This window comes from Eriocheir sinensis, chromosome 67 (genome assembly GCF_024679095.1).
Source record: "Eriocheir sinensis breed Jianghai 21 chromosome 67, ASM2467909v1, whole genome shotgun sequence".
Taxonomy (NCBI): Eukaryota; Metazoa; Arthropoda; class Malacostraca; order Decapoda; family Varunidae; genus Eriocheir; species Eriocheir sinensis.
This window is the reverse complement of record NC_066575.1, coordinates 2,102,097-2,123,002: the sequence shown is the minus strand read 5'-3', so window position 1 is coordinate 2,123,002 and position 20,906 is coordinate 2,102,097. Positions and strand designations below refer to the sequence as shown.

Below are 20,906 nucleotides of genomic sequence, written 5' to 3'. Positions count from 1 at the left end.
GTTTATTATGTAATTGTTTACATATTATATGAAAATTTTAACTGGACTTTTTTTTATTCAGGCGACAGTGGGTGAGGCGCGGGCTGCAGTGATGGTGGACTTGGTGCGGTCAGTCTTGGCTCGGTGGGAGATGCACTGCGACTCCCTGGTGGAGGAGCCGCCCTCACCCATCAGTGGCGCCATCGTACATGAGCCCCCCAGAAGGGTGTTCCTTGAAGGTGTGCACCATGGTTCTGTCCTGTAGTCTGTTATTGTTGCCATTATCATTATGGTCACCATGATTTCTCATCACAGCTCAATGAGCTCATCCATCTCAACACAAGCATATTTTGCTTTGAAAACTCATAATCTTGTTCTGTCATGCCTATCATCATGTTACTTTTTCCATCATCATCATTATCATCATCATTATATTGATGTGGATTACTGCTGCCTCTCAGGTGGTGGGTTGCCTGTGAGTCTGTGTGACTACCTCTTCCCTGGAGACTCCTGTGCTGACGCTTGCCAGTCTGCCAAGGAGTTGCTCGGCCTCAGGATACGCAAGGAACACGTGGACGACTCACAGGAGACCCTGGCAGGTAAGGACTGAGGGTGTGTCAGTTGTTGGGGTTCTTTTCTCATGGGAAGTCAGTTGAGGTGAACTGTTAAATGAGGAAAACGAATATACGATAAATGAAACTGAAAAAGTAGAAGGCCCACAAGAAAAAATTATGGAAGAGGAAGTAAAAGAAGCACTTAAGGAAATGAAAAATGGTAGAGCAGGAGAACCTTCAGGGCTAACAGTAGATTTAATAAAAGCAGCAGGAAAGGAAGGAGTGGTGGAATTAACAAGAGTGTTAAACGATGTATTAAAAAAGGGAGAGATATCAGAAGACTGGAAAGGAAGCTACACTATACCCATTTTTAAAGGGAAAGGAGATGCTTTGAAATGTGGTAACTATAGGGGGATAAGGTTACTGGAGCATGGCATGAAGGTATATGAAAAAGTCCTGGAGAAGAGGCTGAGAAGGATAATAAGAATCGATAAATGTCAGTTTGGCTTTTGCCCTGGGAGATCAACAACTGAAGCAATATATACTATGAGAGGGCTTCAGGAAAGGTTTATGGAGAAGAGGAGGAGATTGTATCATGTTTTTGTAGATCTAGAGAAGGCATTTGACAGAGTACCAAGGGAAATTATAAGATGGGCATTGAGAAGGCAAAGAGTACCAGAAAGATTGGTTGAATCGGTGATGGGACTATATGAAGGTACAAAATCAAGAATGAAAACAGTGGTGGGAACATCAGATGAGTTTGAAATTGGAGTGGGGGTTCACCAGGGATCTGCCCGTAGCCCGCTCTTGTTTATAAGTAATGGAGGAGGCAACAAAGGAAGCAAGAGGAGAGGCACCATCGGAGCTGCTGTATGCAGATGACTTGGTAGTAAATGTAGAGACAGCAGAAGAAGTGAAAGAAAAGTTTAACAAATTGAAGGAAGGAATGGAGGAGAGAGGTTTGAAAATTAATATGGAAAAAACAAAGTACATGGTGACTGGAAAAGAAGCAAGAGAAAAGATTAAATCAGGAAAATATCCATGTGGATGCTGTGGGATGGGAGAAGGTTTAAATTCTGTCTTGTGCACATGCTGCAGGCAATGGTGCCACCAAAGATGCTCAGGCCTCAGAAATGTAAAAAGGAGTGCAGAATTTTACTTGCCCAGCTTGTGTAAGGAGACAGTAAGGACAAGAAACTGAGAGGGATGAACTAGAGGTTACTGGAGGAAAGCTGGATGAGGTACAACATTTCTGTTATTTGAGAGATGTTCTGGACTCTGAGGCGGGAGTGGAGAAGACAGTGAGAGCGAGAGTGGCGGCAGCATGGTTAAAGTGGAGGGAGGTGGCTAGTCTACTCGTGAATCGTAGCATCCCTCTAAAGAGCAGAGCATTGATGGGATTGTATGAGCATCAGGCAGAAGCAAGGCTGGCTGTACGGTACGGTACAGAATTTTTAACTGTACTCCGTACCTGAAAAAAATACCATACCATAATTTCATACTGTACCCCAGCTATTTTTCTGTACCATACAGTATGATAAAAATACCGTACCATTATTGTACCATCAGGAAAATAAAAAAAAAATAATATTTGTGAAAAAATAATTAAGGTACATCAATAAATTTGAAAAGGCACATTTACAAAGTAACTATGCATGTATCAGGCCTCCTGAATATAGCCTACCTGTCACTAATGGGCAAGAAAGTAAAAAAATCTTAGGATCACTTATTTTAAGCCTGTTCAGAATTTTGCTAAATTTTCCATGCCTATATCATACCATACCATTCATTAGGAAAGATATCGTACCGTAATTCCGTACCATACTTTTTATCAATATTTCAACCATACTGTACCGTATTCCGTACCGTACTGTAGTGCCAGCCTTGGGCAGAAGACAGAGTAGAATGGAGGAGAGCCATAAAGCGTCCAACCACTCAGGAAGAGTGAAAACGGACATTAAACGAAATGATGATGATGATGATAAGTCAGTTGAGGTGAAGAAAGATGGTGAAAAGTATCTTTGAGAAATATCATTGAAGATTTTGTTACATAGGGACTGAAGCAAATAGATGTGGGAAAGTATCAGAGGCATGTTACTGTACTTTGTTGTTGCAAAGAGTTACGTCTTTGTTGAGTACAATTAACCCGGTAGCAACGGGGATCATGTTTCTTAATGGTCCCTCTAAGTGAGAAAAATGAGAAAAAATAATCACTCACACAAACCATTTCATAATATATATCGAAGCCTTTGTGATCAGTTTATGTATCATCTGTTTTGGGGGGTTTAAATCATGGCACAAATTTGGCCCGTCGCTGCTACCAGGTTAAGTCAAGTAAGAGTGAAAATATTATAGTAAAATTTCAATGATATATCAAATACCAACACATTATTTTATTTAAATTTGTAATTCTATTTTAATGCAAATTTTAATTAGTCACATGATGACTCACCTGTTTTTTGCAGTACTTTCATATTATTATTATTATTATTATTATTATTATTATTATTATTATTATTATTATTATTATTATTATTATTATTATTATTATTATTATCATTATTATTATTACTGCTATTATTTATTATTATTATCATTATTATTATTATTATTATTATTATTATTATTATTATTATTATTATTATTATTATTATTGTTATTACGAGAGACATAAAAATCAAGTCATTGTCATGCATGGGTATCCAGTTCATGTCTTCCCTGCTCACAGCATCTGTTGCAGTTAGTAGTTACCTGCCACGTTTTTCAGTCCCTGATGCTGGAAATGGATAATGAAACTGAATTTTAACATTTTGTCTTCTGTAAAAACTGAGATCACACATTTAGAATTTAGAATTCTTGACAGAATCTTTCACATGGGATGGAAGAGGTTAAGTTTGAATGGCTTTTATAGAATTTATAGTTTATAGAGTTTATAGTGGAAATTGTGGACCTTCCCTTACAGATGCTTCAGAGGTGATGTACAATGCAGACATCAGTGTGACTGGTGGTGAGGAAATGGAGGTGCAGGGGTCCTCCAGGGAAGGGCCGTGCTCCACCACACACCTACTCCTGGCGCTGGCAGTGGCTGCCGTGGGCATGGGTGTATCCTTCGTTGCACTACAGAGTTCAAGTCCGTTAACTTAGGTCACGATGGAGTATAGGATAAACAATGTCACTGTAGCTGAATTATTGTTATGGCTCCTACATGGGAACCCTCAGTGTGTGAACCAACTAGTTTTATAATAATTATTGAGTTTCACAAAGCCTATTATTTTTGGGGGAGAGGGGAATCTAAGATATTCCTCAATGCTTTTTATTTAGTCTACCTGGTTTATTGTGCTACTGTCTGAGGGTTGTTGAACGCTGGTCAGTTCAGTCATCGTGGTGTTTTTTGGTTCTAATGCTGTATGTGCTCTCTATCATGAGGATTTATTTTTTGTGTGCATGTGACAAATTCAAGGTGCAGGGATGCAAAGGTGAATACTTTCACAATATTGCTGTTGATGAAGTTATTTTCTCTTATCAGTTCTCCAGGCTGTTAGGATGCTTCAGTGAAAGCCTGTATTATGTGGTGGTGATAGAAGTCTTTTTCTGTTTTCATGCATTGTTTATATAAGTCATCAAGCACAGTTTGTATTTATCTATGCCTTGATCAGTAGTATTAATGTATGTATTTCATCTTGCTGAAGTTTTCTCTGCATTTTTATACAGTTGTTGGATTTTTCACTCTGGGTTTCTGCTAGCAAAATTAGAGCAAGCCATGGAAGAGATGGTCAGTGTGTCACTGTGGGATCAGCAGAAGAGTGCCAAACTGGGGAGCTCACAGGCCAAGAAGATGCTATACTGTGGGAAGTCTTAAATTCAGTGCTGAAGATTTTTCATGATTTACAGAAATGGAGCAGTCCAGGGGTAGAATTAATATAAAGAAAGACTTAAATGTTGTTGCCAGAAAAAGGCAGCAATGTTGTCTTAATCACAGATGTGGAGGTACAAGACTGTGGTTGTAAAAGGTACCTTTATTTTTATTAATTAAATGTTAGAAAACAAAGTTTATGCAATGGGGAGAGAGAGGACCCCCATCACACCCTCCATCACACCTTAAGTCAAATAAAATCAAAGAGTTTGTGCCTCCTTTTACCTTGGACACATTCATATTTACACACACGAAAAAAAAAAAAAAATTGTAGGTGCTAATTCCACATGTGCATAATAATCTGGGGCAGTCTATTTTTGAGTGGCCCTGAGCCAAATAGGGAATTTAAATTTGCAATTGAGGTGCTTTCATTATTACTAATCAGCTGAGGTCAGAAGGTATATTTTTCATGACTAAATGTTTTATGCTTTTAAAAGTTAGTGATATGTATTCCCAGTCCTTCAACATTTCCTGTGTTTCCTTGTCTTGGGGGGAGGGTGAAGAGCAGCTTGTTTTGGCCTGGCTCGGGGCCACTCACTGGGAAGGTTTTTGTACACACTATAGCAAAGGTGAGGATGGAACATCAATGTGATAATATAGATTTACTGTAAAATATTTCAATTTTCACACCAGTGCATTCATTTCCTCAATGTAATTTTTTTTGTCATATACATTATATGGCAATTTAGATTATAGTATTAGCCTTTTTATATGGTCGTGATGACATGACATTGTTATTTTCCTGAATGGGTCTATATTGGCTGTATTAAATTGTACTTCCAATGAATAGTTCTGTTCATGCATTCACTCTGAGGCAGCTTTACAGTCATGTCCTCTGTGGTTAATCAGACATGTGAATGGTGTTTTGAAGGTAGTCATTTTTGCCCTTTTACTCAGCTGAGTGGAGGCAGAGAAAGAAAATATACAAGATAGGATTAACATCAGTACATGTCCATTGAAGCTGTAGGGGTGCCTTGGAGTCAGAAGCTGAGGTCCCTCCCCATGTGAAGGGTATGCTTTCAACAGCCGTACACCTGAATGATCAAATCTCTCGCCTAAAATGACCCTTATGCTGAAAAAGAGTATTGCTGAACAGAGAGTCGTGTGTGGCATGAGAAGGGGTTGAGTGGGGTGAAAAGGATTTATTAGAAGTCAAGAGATGTCAAATATCGAGAAAGTGGGAGTTATGAAAATGAATGGGGAATGGAAAAAAATATAAGGTCGGTCAGAAAATTTTGGAAAGAAGTGGAAGGTGTCGGTGAAGTGTTTGATGGGAGAGAAGGATGTGTGACACTGGAAAGAATGGATGCAAGTGAACCGAATGAACCAATTAGTAGGGAGGAGGTTAGGAGATGTGCGAGAAAACAGAGGAATTGACAGGCAACAGGACCAGATGGAATCTCATATGAAATGTACAAAAATGGGAGAGAGGTGATGCTTGATAGAATGACCGAGTTATTGAATCAAGTATGGAAGTAAGTGCGGAAGAAAAAAAAAATTGTCACATAAAAGAGGACACAAGAGTAAAGGTGAGTTGAAGAATTATATTGAACTAACATAATATACAATAGTGCAGTGTTGAATGACTGTGTAAATGTATTGTGAATGCTAAGATGGGGTGAGGCATGGTATATCAGTGATGGTAATCCTACCAAAACAAATGAGAGATAATGGAGATCCTTACAAATAATTAATTTTACACAAGTATGATCTATGTATAATAAGAGACTAGCACTACATAGTATTAGGTGTTAGGTGTCAAAATAACATCATTTCCATTCAGTCAGCGGTAAGCAACGGCATGTCTAACCAGGGCCTTCTCAGTGAGTGGGCCTTGGTCTAGCTCAGCATCCCGATACATAACCTTCCTTTACGAGTATCAGTAATGGCTATGGACCTGCCCCTGCGTTCCCTGGCCTTGGCGATCCGCTCGAGGCAGCAGCAGGCAAGGGCGAGTGCGATGGCGAGGAGCAAGCCCAGCGCGGGGGTGACTATAGCGGCGAGGCGCAGGGGCGAGACGCTGGCCTGGTCACAGTCCTCGCTCAGGGGCAGCCACTGCGCCTCCAGCTTCTTCATCAGCCCGCCAGTCTTCATCCTCAGCAGCCTGCGGGGAAGGAATAGTGTGTGATAGTAACCTGCATGGTGTGGATCTCTAGCTTTCACCTCTCCCTCGTTGTACGTACTACGTATTTCCATTCTTTAGATATGCAGAGGCGTAGCTATGCTTTGTTTCTTTGCCCCTTATTTTTGGTGTAGAGTGTAGACTATTATTCTTACGGACTGAACCTCCAACGCCTCATGAGAGAGAGAGAGAGAGTAACCAACATTCAACACACTACATAATAATGTCTTACACGTTGTTGAGGATGCGGACCAGCGGGGAGCCCTTCGTGAACGCGATGGAGGTGGAGGCGCTGAACTCCGCGCCGGGCAGGACGTAGTGGCGGCAGTCAAGGTTGTTGTAGATGAAGAGGTCTGTGTCCATGTAGACGTAGTTCTCCGTCAGCGTCTTGGCCACGCCCTCCGCCGACGTGGCCACCGTGAGACTTGAGTCGGCCGTCACCATGCTGTAGGCGGCCTGGTGGTAGGGGTTGTCCGAGGTCTGAGAGAGAGAGAGAGAGAGAGAGAGAGAGAGAGAGAGAGAGATTAGCTTATAACAACATCTTCGTGTAGAGGGGCTCCCGTGGTCCCATGGTAGAGTCTGCCCCTTGCGCTCTGGCGGGGTGTTGAAGCGTAAGAGTTCGAGACCTATCCGGTGCCATGGGAGTGGAAAGGTGGGCTCTCCGACACCCTCAGCCCCGTTGTTGGGCCTCCTCCTTGAAAGAATTGGGCATCTTTCTACCAGCCGTCTTCGTGGTTGCGCGGCATGCTCCGTCTTTCTCCCTTGGGGTATATCCCCAACGAAGCAACAATTTTTGGGTTGGCAACACTGCTCGGGGGTTTAAATAGTCAGTGTTTTGTGTGAAGTGACGGTGGGTGGTGTTGCGATGCTTCCATGTGCTTTGCGGAGGAACCATGAGCCAAGTAATGGATTTTAAGTGTGGTGGCGTGATGTCTGGTGTGGGGCGTGGTGTGGGTAGGGTGGCGTTGAGTATAGGAAGAGCTGAGGGGCCAGTGAGGGTAATAACAACAGTTCTGGGTTTGGGTGGTGTGGTGTTGGTGTGCTGGTGCTTGGTGGTGCTGGCGTGGTGTTTTAAAGGGTTGTGTAAGGGTGTGGCGTGGTGTTTTTGAAGGGTCGTGTAAGGGTGTGGCGTGGTGTTGATGTGGTGGTGTGGTGTGTCCGGTGGTGTCAGGGTTACCAAATTATCGTATATTCAGACAGTACATCGTATTTTCCGGTTTCTGAGTCACAGCTATCGCAAACAAACGTCAATAAGTAATGCTTTTAACGAGAACTTTAACTGGTATTTCGTTATCTGTGTGGGTGAGAAAGTTTTGGGCCCTGGAACTGGTAAATGCGATGTTTTGAGTACGGTAATTGTGTGTGACGGTGTGGCGTGGTGTTGGCGAGCTTGGTTAGTGCTTGCGAGAACTATATAAATAAGGCTTCGTATATTATGGGGCTAGTGTGTGTTAACAAGAACCAAGTTAGCAAGGTGTTGAGTTTCTGTGCGTGTTTGTGTCGTTGGTGTCCACGTGGGTGCAACATTAGTGTAGCCAACTGCGGCACCGCGCGGAGAGACGGACCATCTCACAGGACGGTAAGGGATTTTTTGTTTATTTATAGTATTGTTATCTATTGATTTAATGTTAGAATTTACTCAATTTAGTTTATTGTTAATGTTCTTTTCATCTTGTTTCATCGCGTTTACGTGTCACGCAGAGAAGACATTTGTGAATTATAATTGTTGATGTAGATAAGTGGTTCTCAATCTTTTTTCAGTGATGGAACCCTGAACTTATATAAACCTTTTTGTGGCACGTGAATTAACTTCTTATACACAATTGTACCTGTTCAAATTACTTTAATTAATGATTTTAAAATTATTATCCATACTCAAACCAAAATTAACATACGGTACAGTACATAGAACTCATCAGTAGAATTAGATTAACTTAAGAGTTGTAAATGCAAACTAACATTAAAAGAAGAAAAAAAGGCATGATTCTAAATTCATAATATTGTGGCACCCCTAGGCACTGTCCGTGGCACCCAGTTTGAGAACCTCTGATGTTGATATATGTAATTAGACAGAGATAGATTAGCTATAAATATAGATGGATAGATACATAATGAGAGTGACTTGTTTAAATGATGTTTATAAATTTCTTATTGGCAGTGGAGAACTTGTAAAACAGCGGAAAGTGTAGGTGTTCTTTGTATAATTATTGTAAAATGTGCACGGGTCATGGTGATACTGGCCTGTGGAGCAAGGTAATGATGAAGTGACGGAGTTTTGGTCATTGGTCTGTTATAAAGATATTTTCCCAGGAGTTGACAATAGTATAAGGGGTGGTTGTGAAACGCCCGAATTTTCTCTTTTCTCTACTCCAACACGACCACCGCATGTAACGAAACACGAGAAATTAATCCAGACAAGGAAAGGTTTTGACGCCTGGGATCGAACCCACGACCAGCGAAACGGGAGGGCCACTCTTTAACCAGTCGACCAAAGAGTGAGTTATGAGAGGCTCTGTGGTGACATCTGCCATCCGATATCCTAAGACATCCCATTTTTAATTTCGCATCGCGGAACCCAATCTTTACTATCACAGAGTAACTAAGTGAAGCATCTAAGTGTAAAAAGTACCAAGGAGGACCTAAAAAGCTATGCAAAGCGGAACAGGTCACAAGAAGAAGAAGAAGTGATTGTTGACATACGTCATCATTTGCTTTCATAATAATATAAATAAACTTGGGTGGGATGGATGACGACAAGCAGTCGATAGACACGGTACCATGTCGAAATTCATGTATGTATTCAAGATGGGATGTCTCACGATCTTGGGATGTCTCATGACGCCACAGGCTCGCCCACCAGGCAAGTCAGCTGCACTACAGGAGAAGGCCTGACGGACTGTTTACTGTTCTCAGACGCGGAACCCGGGGCCGCCACCAGCCAGCACCATGGAGACTCGCCGAGCTGGGGTTGGTGAGTGTTTCTTTAATTTGTTTTACACATACAGGAGACCATAACTTCCATAAGGGGCCACTCACCCTACACATGACAGCACCTGAGAAACACTTACCCATCTGCCCTCTCCGTCCATGACTTTCTAATTCTGGACGATCAGCACGTGAATGGGGCAGGAAGACGTGAATAATATTGTTCTCAGGAGCGCCATGCCATGCTCACGATGATGTGTGAGATGACTAACTCTATCTTTATATATTCGTCATGTTTGTCGTGGTGTCCGGGAGGCTATATTTTTAGTTCTTTCCACTTGCCAACTCGCTTATGTAGCAAGCTGCCTTTTTATTTTTGTTTGGCAACAAAGCACCGCTCATCTCGCCTGCATGCTAAAAAAATAAAACGCACTTGTGTCGCTGCGTTTCGTGTATGCCAATGAAAACTGATTTGACAACCAGCGTAAATTGCCACTAGTTTTAATCATTTATCTATTATTATGTGATGAAAAAGCTTTTATTATGCGATGAAAAAGTTGACACGTCATTAATAAAACAAGGCGCCCGCAATCATAGTCCCGCGCCCCCATCCACCCGGGTCAAGGCTTCCACCTGCGCCACGCGGGGCAGAGCACAGGGCCTCACCTTGAGGTACTCCATCAGAGCTGCCCCCTGCATCACGCCGAAGGAGAGCCGCGTCTGGCTCAGCACGTCCTGGATGGTGGAGAAGGTGGGCATGTGTGGCCCCGCGGCCAGGGAGGAGGCCAGGTTGCTGGTGTAGTACGCCAGGATCACCACGTGCAGCAGCATCGTCGTCAGCAGCACCAGGCGGGCGGGGCCGGAGCGCGGCGGCTTACTGCACCCTGGGGAACCGCGGGAGAGGCATGACAGGGAAGGTGTTGTATTACCTTGCACTAACCAATAAAAGACCTATATAATACTATATAAGACTCCTATTCCCTAGTCTACTGTAATGATGACCACCTATCTGTCTGGGCACTAGCGAAACTCAAATAAGAATGGCGCCGCTATAAAACACTTGCCTGCTCCACTAACGGGCTGGGGTCAATCTACAGTCTCCATCAGGAATGCCTACCGGCGCTATGGGCCGAACTTAAAAATAGAGTGGGTTACCAGAGCTTGTGTGTGATGCTTACCCTGGCCACACAGGGCGCCCATGACGACGATGAAGCTCTCGAGTAGGGAAAGTCGCTCCTCGCCCACCTCCAGGACAGTGGTGGTGCCGTGCAGAGTCAGCGTGAGCAGCACCGTCATGGCGCCCATCACGGCCCAAACACCGCCGCTGAACTCCTTCGTGTACGTCCCCCACATCTGGTCCCTGTTTGTAGGCCGCTTCACCACCATCTTGTACCTGTGGGGGAGGCGCCTTGACCTTGGTGTTGAATCTCACTCGGCACACGAAAAAGTGATTTGCGATATACCATATATCAATATGTTATAGATTAAGTTGATCGAAGACGAATTGTAAGCTTTTCTTAAGGATGCCCATCGTATTTGCACTCGCCATATAACTGCTAATACTGTTCTACTCGTCCACCGTTCTAGTTGTGTTACCAATTATCATGCACCGGTGTTTATGAAATCTAGATTTTCCTAACCTATGAATCCCACCCTGATGCACTCGGGTAAGGCAGCAAGTAAAAGGCAACATTGCAGTCTCTTATAAGTCTCAAGTAAGTGTACCTTGTGTCTAAGACCGGCAGGAGGAAGTCAACTGCCTCGCTGCGCTCTGCCGTGATGTCCAGCGATGCCAGGGCCATGTCCGCCACCCCCGCCACCACGTCCCCCACCATGCCCGTCCAGCGTCCCTCCTTCAGGCTCCCCCATTGCCCGTCCCGAGATGGCCGGCACACCTTCCTGATGGTGGCCGGTGTGCGCATGAGGTGGTCACCTCAAACCCTAGACATTACTTTTAGTTTACCTTTATAGTAATTAATAAAGCACACACACACACACACACACACACACACACACACACACACACACACACACACACAGTAACGCACGTGAAGTTGGTGATCTGCTGCAGCGTGGTGACGACGTCCCCGAATATGCCGGTCACGATGACAGTGCCGTACTGGCGAGGCTTTAGCAGGGTATTTGGGGGCTCCTGGTGAGAGAGACGGGGTCGTGAGGCGAGGCTGCAGTGGCCACAACTCGAAATCAGAAAGAATACTACCGAATATACAGTTTTGGTCTCTGGTGACCTGAGTGAATACTTCCATCAGGTGGGTTATGTCATGTTTCACGTTTTCTGCGCAAGAGGGAAGCAACAAAAAGTAGGTGGGTGCATCCTGGATCAGCAGTGAATTGGTCCTATTGGTCCAGGGTCTACCTGTGTGTCGAAGAGCAAATTGTCTTACGTGGATTGTGGAGCAGGTGAGCTGGAGGCCCGAAAGGTCTTCCCGTCGCAGCAGCGGGTCACCCACCACGCCAAGCATCCTGCCGAAGGTCACTTTCCTTTCCTCCAGCCTGTCTCGGGGCATCATCTGACCCCTGACCCGGGCCAGCTCCTTGTCAGCCTCGGGGGTGGGCAGCAGCCAGCGGCCGGCGTGCAGCAGCCTCTTGTCCATGCCTGGAGCCACCTGGTACACCTGCCAGAGGGTGGCGGACGCACTCTCGGGGGGGATGACGGCCACAGTTACCTAGGGAGGGGCGGGATACGGCAGGTGTCTAAGTCGAGGAGGCCAAGACTGTCCTTCAAGTTATAGTATTACTGACTGAAGGAAAGGTTATGGGTAGTCCATGATGTAACGAAAATTTTGCGTTATTCCCATTACCTGTAATATTTATTGTTTAGTTCAATATTTTATAGCATCCGTAACAGTCACTCTAGTAGCGAAAAAAAATCAGCTATATGATAATGAACATTCCAAAGTACAGTATTTTTGAGTAGCGGCCTAAAGTACTAGAGTCGCATTTTGTTAGTCGTAAACCAGGGGCGTCTGAGGCTTGACTCGACCGGACGCGGCGCCAGTGTATAGGGGAGAGCGGTGATTATGCAGCCTTTCTTTAAAAAAAATAATAGTTTTATAAAATTAATATTCTTGGATAAAAAAAAGTTACAGAAGTAGTGAACGGTTCAGAAACTTAGCGCCTGACAAAACTTTTACAGAAAATGATAAGAAGCGCAGAAAGAGGAATAGGAAGAAAAATGCTAGATACATCATAGAGACAGGAAATGAGGATCATGGAATATATAACAGACAAAGGTTTAAGATTTAGGAATAGAAAAATGAACTTGTGTGCGGAGCTTATAGCAGATGGACAACCTAAGTAACTGAGTGGCAGAGAAGACAGAGATTCAGGTGAAGCGATTAAACTAAGAACATTTGCCGCAGCAGGAGGGAATGCACTATCAGGCAGAGAAGTGGAGAACGTTGGGAAAGGCCTTTGTTCTGCACTGGACTATATGAAACGGCTAATGGACATCAGTATTAAAAGACTACTGCATCGTTATAAGATATACAGTAGACTACCGTATCAGGACACCTCTCCTCCCGAAATTGACCCCTCTTTCGGCCACCTCTTTTGATTCTTTTTTGTAGGAGCAGCGAGTAGCGGGCTTTTTTTTTATTATTGTTTCCTTTTTTTGTGCCCTTGAGCTGTCTCCTTTGTTGTAAAAAAAAAAAAATATATGAGTACAAAATAGACTATGTAGTACTGCATCGCGCATCGTAGATCAGTAGTGTGACAGTAACCTGCGTGTCTGCATCCCTTTTCTGTGGCTTATGTATGCATGTATGTGTTTATGTGTGTTGGGCACGTACCGTAGCTCCCTCTTATCTTGATGCCCGAATAACAGGGCTGATGATAATGGCGTGACTAATCGTAAAGGATATAAAAAAAGGGAGAAACTAGAGCGGAAGAAGGGTGGAAAGGAGTGTGATAGAATATTTATGGAAAGTGAGAGGGGTTAAAGGGGTCAAAGAAAACTGGGGAGAGGGAGGAGAAAGATAGGGAAGAGATACATAAGAGAGTAGAAGGAGGGGAAAAAAAAGGTACGCTGTTAGGAATAGAGAAAGTAAGGGAGACCGGAGGGAAAAAATATCTAACACAAGGGATGAAAAGTAAAAAAAAAGTGAGATAGAAGAGAAAAGGAAGGGAGTAAATGGATGGAGAAAAAGATGCACTGTTTAGGATAAAGAAAAGGAAGGAAGACTGGAGGAAAAATCGAACACAAAGAAAGATGAAAAGTAAAAATAAGGTATCAGATATAGAAGAGAAAGGTAAGGAGTAGATGCAGGAGGAAATAGCCGTACCGTTAAGGATAGAGAAAGTAAGGGAGACAAAGGGAGAGATGAAAATAAAATAAAAAGTGTTAGATATAGAAGAGAATGGTAAGGTAGAAGACTAAGTAGATGGAGGAAAAAAAGATACAGAAAATAAATGAATGGGAGTCGGTGGAGGAAAAAAAAAACATACACGGTTAACGATAGAGCAAGTATAGGAGACAAGAAAAAATCGACCCCAAAATATATGAAAAGTAAAAAAGAAAAAAATAAGCTTCAGGTATAGAAGGGATTAGAATACATCAAGGAGAGAACTAAATCCCCTTATCCTGATTGAGGCATTAAAGGTAATTGGGGTGTTTGCGGACAGGGGAGGTGTTATGTATAAGTTTGTGTGGATATTTTTTTTTCTTCGCTCACAACGGCTATTCACACGTCTTGCCATATTTTCCGATGAGGGCGAAAGGGATACTGACGTGACGTGTACTTACCTGTCAAAAGTACATCGATCTACGGGGATGAAGTAGCACGAACACACCTGAGAGAGAGAGAGAGAGAGAGAGAGAGAGAGAGAGAGAGAGAGAGAGAGAGAGAGAGAGAGAGAGAGAGAGAGAGAGAGAGAGTAATGGGAAAAAAGAAATATGAGTAAAGGAAATTGGGAACGAAGAAAGAAAGCTGGAAAAAGAAAAAAATGGGGAAAAGAAAGTAAGATAGAAAACTTGAAGGCTGGGAAAAAAGAAAGGTTGTAGAAAAATAAAGATGCGAAAAAAAGAGAGAAAAACGGAAAAAAAGAAAGAAGGAAAAAATGAAATTGGGAGGAGGAAAATAAGTATAGAGGGTTAGAGAGAGACGACTGGACACAGAAAGGCAAATATGGACAGACACAGACAGACGGACAGACAGACCATTCCTCACCATGCTGTCTAGGAGAAGCGTGAGGGGCTCCAGCCAGGGGGTCAGGTCGGGGGAAGGCAGCAGCAGCAGCCATGAGGACCAGCTTGGGGCCCTCGGGAACACCTGTACGCCCGGGGGAGACACGGGGGGTAGGGGGTAATTAAACTGTATTGTCGTTATGATGCAACAGGTGTGTCTGGCGTGGAGGGGGAGCACGTAATAATAGTAGTAGTAGTAGTAGTAGTAGACACGTAATAGTAGAGTAGTGCAAAAGCTGCAGTGTTCACTTATTAATGTATGCAATTAAGGTTATGTTAAGATATAAAACAAGCCCATAACACGGTTGATATGTATGATAAATGAGCATACTAGATACGTTAACTATTTGATCAAGGCGTTTATCTGACTTATAACATACATGAACCTCTAATGGTAGTGTTCAAGCTTGCTTATAGTGCAAAAAATTAATCTCCCTGAAGATTATATGCTGTACACAGTTACTTTATATGAATTGTTTAATTGGATAAGCTCACCTAAACTCAGAAGATTATTAAATACTGGTGGTGGATACAAATCCCCCCGTGAATACTGGAGCCTCTTTCCGTCACTGTATGTTAGCCTGATCGATATAATGACAGTCTGTCGTAATTCCTCTGGGTTCTTAATCCTTCCACGAACGCATTAAGCAGAGACGCACGGCCGCAAAGACAGTGAAGATAAATGTTGCTTCATCACGCTCGCATCGACAAGGACATGGTGATTAATGTCTTAGTATTCATGATGATCTGTTCGATGAGTTTTCTTCTGCTTAGGCTGTACGAGTGAGTCCCCGCGATGGGTTTGGACACTTGACTATCGTTAATATTGTCATGCATCACTTGTATGGGGGGGCTTCACTCACACAGCTCTCTTGGACTGAGTAGAGTCAAATGCTCTTCGTCTCATCAACTCCTCTTCTCATACTGACGGTCTTCTTCCTCTTAAATTCCGCCGCCATGTTACCTCTCTTTCTATCTTCTATCGATATTTTCATGCTGACTGATTTTCTGAACTTGCTAACTGCATGCCTCTCCCCGCGGCACCGCTGCACTCGACTTTCTACTCTAGCTCATCCCTATACTGTCCAAACCCCTTATGCAAGAGTTAACCAGCATCTTCACTCTTTCATCCCTTACACTGGTAAACTCTGGAACAGCCTCCCTTCGTCTGTATTTCCTCCTGCCTATAACTTGACCTCTTTCAAGAAGAGTATATCAAGACACCTCTCCACCCGAAATTGACCTCTCTTTTGGCTACTCTATACTATCGTCTGTTGTGGGAGCGGCAAGAAGCGGGCTTTCTTTTTCTACACTCTTTTTATTACCCTTGAGCCGTCTCCTTTGTTGTAAAAAAAATGTCACGAACAGGAAGTCTAGACCTACCGTGGGAGGCGTAATATGTAAGCATGAAAAATGTTTACATATTTACATGCAGGCCTGTTAACAACAGAGAGGAACAAAAGAGGAATGGAAGATGGAATTATGGAATGAAAGGGAAAGCAGTGAAAAGGTGGATACAGTAAAAACGAATCAAAAAGGAAATATCCTAAAAGGAAATGCAGGCAGAAGACGCTGTTGGCGAAACGGAGACAGTGTTAAATGGCAAAAAAACTAGAATGCAAATTAAATGATAACAACAGCAGATACAAATAACAGGGTGAGCAGACGAAAACACAAGTAGCCTCTTGTAGCGAAGGAAACGAATGACGGAAGACGGTTGAAAATAGAATAAGGTAATGTAAACGGGCGAATTCCAGCAAACGAATGACCTCATGATTACGGAGGAGGGAAATGAAGACAAGGGGCAAGAAAAGAAACAAATCAAGATAATGAAAGCTTGCATATTCTAGTAAACGAATCATCTCGTAATTATAGCAGAGGAAAATGAAAACAAGAGGCGAGAAAAGAAACGAAGATAATGATAGTGGCAATTTCTATTATTGGGTTGAAACGATGGGAGAAAAAAAATGTAAGCGGTGAACAAGGACAGACGCAAGTAACCGGCATGAAGTGAAGGTAAATGAAAATAGAAGAATGATAAAAAAGTCGAAGATAACGATACCAGGCAAACTGTTGTAAACGAATAAATCGATGATGAGGAAGCTGTGATTGATTTAAAGACACACCAGTCATGCAGACATCAACGAAACAAAAGACTACGGAGGTCACTTAGTAACACCAATATTTTAACGAATAAAACGATGATAAAAACGATCACTGATTTAAAGGGAGACGAGAAACCAGTCATGCATAGATCAGCTAGCTAATTAACGGGGAGCATACGGCAGGGGGCGCGTCGCTTCACTCACCCACCCAAATGTATCACCGACCTAGCCCCGCGGATTTACCCTTCCCATTCTGAGTTAATCTTGGCAGGATCGATCACCTTGCCCCATCCATTAGTTACGTGAAGGCTTAAGTAGTTTTATTGTATTTGCAAGTCGTAATTTTCGCTCCTTATTTCTTGCATTGACTCCCTTTCGTAACTACCGTTGATTCTTCCCTGCTTCACTGTTTCATTTAATTGCCACTCTTTCTGCTAGCTCTCTCATTCGTTCCTCACTCGTTGCTTCACTCCTTCCTTACCTTCGTATATTCATTCCAGTGATACCCCATGATCCTGCTAGGACACTTGGTACCAAATGCATCGACGCCCCTCTCCAAGTCAGTATTCAGTGTCCATGTCTCACAGCCATACAGCATGACAGTATAAGTGCAAATTAATGGAAATTCAGAGGAAGTGTATGAAAACAGAGAGAATATATCTTTGTCCTTTACACATTACAAACATCTGAAATAAGTCTGATGAACTCAAATTTCTTCTTCACATCAAAGCTTCCTGTATGTGGTATGCAGAAAAACACACATGACTTTTAAAGAGCCAAATCTTTGTCCGCCTGCAAAGATGTCGACAATGCCATATACATTAGCGAAAAAAAGACTCGACTACAGAGGACACTTAAAGTCGTATTTTCTCCTAAGTGATCAGCCGAAGAGGCGACACGCGGGCTCGGTAATGTTCCTGTTGATGGCTCTGGACGGAACACACGCACGGATGTTAATTATCGTGTCCATGCATCTACCGCGTGATGGGTTTTGCTCCTCGTCCATTAAACACTCTCTCTCACACACACACACAGTCACACTCACACTCTCTCTCTCTCTCTCTCTCTCTCTCTCTCTCTCTCTCTCTCTCTCTCTCTCTCTCTCTCTCTCTCTCTCTCTCTCTCTCTCTCTCTCTCTCTCTCTCTCTCTCTCTCTCTCTCTCTCTCTCTTCTACCTTTATCTATTTATTTGTCAATCCGTCAGTCAGTCATCAATCAATTAATGTACCTTTTCGTATCTGTTTATCTCTATCAATATCTCCATTTATGTGTCTTGTCTCGTTATCTCTATCAGTAAGCACATCCACATCTATCTGTATTTATATTTGTTACTGTATCAATCAATATATAACTATTTTTTGTGTGTATCAGTTAGGCTGTCTCTTTGTCCATCTTTTCACATGCCTATATTTATGTTTTTTTCTGACTAATTTGTTCATTTACGAGAACCACCATTCAATTACACTGATCTCGTTAAAAAGGAAGGATACACGAACGCTCCAGTCCTTTAATAACTCCTCCCCTTAAAGAAAAGTGTAAAGAAAATCACGGCCCCTTTTCTTCCCCCCCCTCCCCAACTACTCGCCACCTCCACCTGCGAGACACAACACCCCCTTAATTATGAACAGAGTCTGAGCTCGGCGGCGGCGGTGAGTGACGGTAGGCTGGCGGGATGCAAACACTGACTTGGGCGAGGGCGGCGGCGTGGCGTGGCGAGGGCAGCAACGCCACCATCAGGGGGCTCACGTTGGCTCTGGGCCAGCCGTGTGTCTCCCCGAGGCTGGCCAGGGGCACCACGGCGGCAAGGGCGGCGGTGCGGGTGGCCAGGGCGAGGTAGGTGTCGGCCGCCCACGAGGAGCCCAATGCTGCGACGCCACAGGGAGAAAAGAGTTACCAATAAAATAGTTACCAATAAAATAGTTACCCATAAAATAGTTACCCATAAAATAGTTACCCATAAAATAGTTACCCATAAAATAGTTACCAATGGCGCCGTGCTTGCTTATCTGATGACGTGTTTGTTTGTTTGCTTGTTGGTTAGCATGTTTCTCTTCTTATTTATTAGTTTCCATTCTTGTTTATTTCCTTGTTTTCATTCGTTTATTTGTTAATGGATAAAAAAAGTCCTACTGTACCTTAATTAGTTAGCAAATAGGGATTACAGTGAAAAACTCTGCGGAAAGTTAGCTTAGCATTTTGTTATCGTTTCTTTTTTTTACCAGAGTACTCTGATCCTAAAGCAAACGAGAAAGAATACCATTTTGAATAATAAAAAGTATGATAATTTAGGACATTATACTCTGGACAGAACTATGGGCGTTATGTGTGTGTGTGTGTGTGTGTGTGTGTTTGTGTGACCGCTATTGGCTTACCTGAATCCATCACGTACACGTCGCGGTGTCTGTAAAACTGCACGAAGTCCACCACCACCTGTGTTGTCACGTTCTGCCCTGAGGTCGCCACTGCCCACGCCGCCACCAGCAGGCACCCCGCGGCGCCAAGACACCCCGACATCACCCGCGGCGCTCAATTAAAACTGGGCGTGGCGTTTATAGTTTATAATTTTCGAATCGACTATGTCTTTTGACCTTGGGTACATTTAAAGTCATAGGCACGAGATCTGCTTAACTGTTATTTCTTGCCTTCAATTAAGAATACTCGCGAGACCTCAGTGCACATATTCTCAGAGATTTTTTCTTTAGTTTTAGTTTGACACGTTTCATGCAACACTCCTTCGTTACCTGATAATCCTTTTCGAGGGCGTCAAATAAACATTTTCCTGTACTTTTCCTTTTTATGAAAAACTGCTTCGCTTGTTTCTTACTTTTCTCGTGCCTTTACTGCCACACATGGGCACTCGACAATACCCGTCGGTGCATACGGGATATTTATTTTTCCCTGTGTCAGTACTTCCAAACACTAGCACCACCGTAGACTCGTCGGCGCACATCTCACTCCTCCCATCACCAGATAGCAACTGCCGCCCTGCCACCGCCGCCGCCGCTGTCACTGATGCTAGGGGCGAACATCCATTCACCTGCTGGTCGATTCTTTGTCGGACGATTGGGGACTATCAAAGCTGAATTAATTAGGTCGAGGCAGCACTGTGTCCTGGCCCTCTGGCCGGAACAACGGGAGAGGCAATGCTTCTCCGATCCTCTTCTATACGGCTCGGTGCCGTAATATTTCACTGAAATGATTTCTTATGAAAATATGCGAAGAAAGCATCGCTCACCTTGTTGTATTTCTAACATATTGAAGTCATTATAAGGAAAACCTAGTAACTTTTTTCTCCGTCCTTTTTATCAAGCGGATGCAGAAGTAAGTAAACTTATAGTCTTTTACAGTGTAATGATACATGTGATCCATACTAACTAAGCAATTGTGTTCTGACTATCAACATATTTTCTGGTGAAAGTAATTAAAAAAAACTATTGGTACATAATATCCGTGAGACGGTCCCTCAGGCGTGAACAGTAGATGTTGATTATTTTACTCGCAGTGATGACTGGAGGGAGCCACGTGCTACCGAGCCACGAATGATTTCCTCAGTCACAATGCCGACTTCTGTAGGAAAGCGTTGTTTGCAGAAATCATGAAGTTAAAATTATGAACAGTGAATTGAAAACCTCTATAAAAAAAGTCCAAAGAGAAAAGTCCTCATATGGACAAACGTATTTGCTGGCACGTCAGGTTAACTCAGAGCTGCTGGCGGGCACAATATTTGTTTTAATCATGTGTCGGACAGACTGACTCGCGACCCGAAAGACCGTATCGTCTAGAAAATTTAGACACTGCGATCATCGTATAGTTAATCTGGAGAAAGATAAATTTAATCAACCTGGGAAACTAAAATGATCAAGTTTGGCAGAAAAACGTTATAAGAAGAAAATCATTAAAAAGGAATGATGTCCAGTCCGCATAAAAAGTGAAAAAATATAATTTGGAGAAAGAAAACTACGTGTAACTACTTTATATTTTTTGTTAACTTAAACAGACAGGCTTTATTGAGATTGCTGTGTGAAGCTGATGATAGTGTACAGGTTTGTGGTGTAGGGCTGCACAGGCGAGGTGCCGTACAGGTGTGTGGGGCAGGTGTATA

At 43.2% G+C, this 20,906-nt stretch overlaps 3 protein-coding genes across 3 annotated transcripts in view; 1 reads left to right on the top strand and 2 right to left on the bottom strand.

The window, feature by feature from the left end:
- LOC126987914 (protein odr-4 homolog) overlaps positions 1-5,154 on the top strand; it is a 12,549-nt gene extending 7,395 nt beyond the window's left edge. The window contains exons 6-8 of the mRNA XM_050845494.1: positions 62-218; positions 441-578; positions 3,496-5,154. Coding sequence (XP_050701451.1) covers positions 62-218; positions 441-578; positions 3,496-3,677 — 477 coding nt within the window. The 3' untranslated portion in view covers positions 3,678-5,154. The remainder of the gene's footprint in view (positions 1-61; positions 219-440; positions 579-3,495) is intronic.
- Positions 4,047-11,428, bottom strand: LOC126987915 (probable glutamate receptor). The gene is made up of 5 exons (XM_050845495.1): positions 11,219-11,428; positions 10,672-10,886; positions 10,160-10,377; positions 6,801-7,048; positions 4,047-6,550 (listed from the first exon to the last, which is right to left on the bottom strand). Exons 1-5 carry the CDS (start codon positions 11,413-11,415, stop codon positions 6,286-6,288), a joined length of 1,143 nt encoding a protein of 380 aa, XP_050701452.1. The 5' UTR covers positions 11,416-11,428; the 3' UTR covers positions 4,047-6,285.
- On the bottom strand, positions 11,428-20,906 carry LOC126987866 (uncharacterized). The gene is made up of 6 exons (XM_050845328.1): positions 19,177-20,906; positions 18,491-18,669; positions 14,683-14,784; positions 11,899-12,180; positions 11,542-11,645; positions 11,428-11,434 (listed from the first exon to the last, which is right to left on the bottom strand). The coding sequence occupies exons 1-6, from the start codon at positions 19,316-19,318 to the stop codon at positions 11,428-11,430; spliced, it is 816 nt and encodes a 271-aa protein (XP_050701285.1). The 5' UTR covers positions 19,319-20,906.

Excerpts from the sequence above, each read along its gene's own strand:
- LOC126987866 (XM_050845328.1), bottom strand. The coding sequence starts at position 19,318 with ATGTCGGGGTGTCTTGGCGCCGCGGGGTGCCTGCTGGTGGCGGCGTGG. Across the intron at positions 14,785-18,490 it reads ACGCCGCCGCCCTCGCCCAA|GTGTTCCCGAGGGCCCCAAG; the intron begins GTCAGTGTTTGC and ends CCGGGCGTACAG. Across the intron at positions 11,646-11,898 it reads TCACCTGCTCCACAATCCAC|GAGCCCCCAAATACCCTGCT; the intron begins GTAAGACAATTT and ends CTCTCTCACCAG.
- LOC126987915 (XM_050845495.1), bottom strand. The coding sequence starts at position 11,415 with ATGCGCACACCGGCCACCATCAGGAAGGTGTGCCGGCCATCTCGGGAC. Across the intron at positions 10,887-11,218 it reads CTGCCGGTCTTAGACACAAG|GTACAAGATGGTGGTGAAGC; the intron begins GTACACTTACTT and ends CCTCCCCCACAG. Across the intron at positions 7,049-10,159 it reads CTCTGATGGAGTACCTCAAG|ACCTCGGACAACCCCTACCA; the intron begins GTGAGGCCCTGT and ends TCTCTCTCTCAG.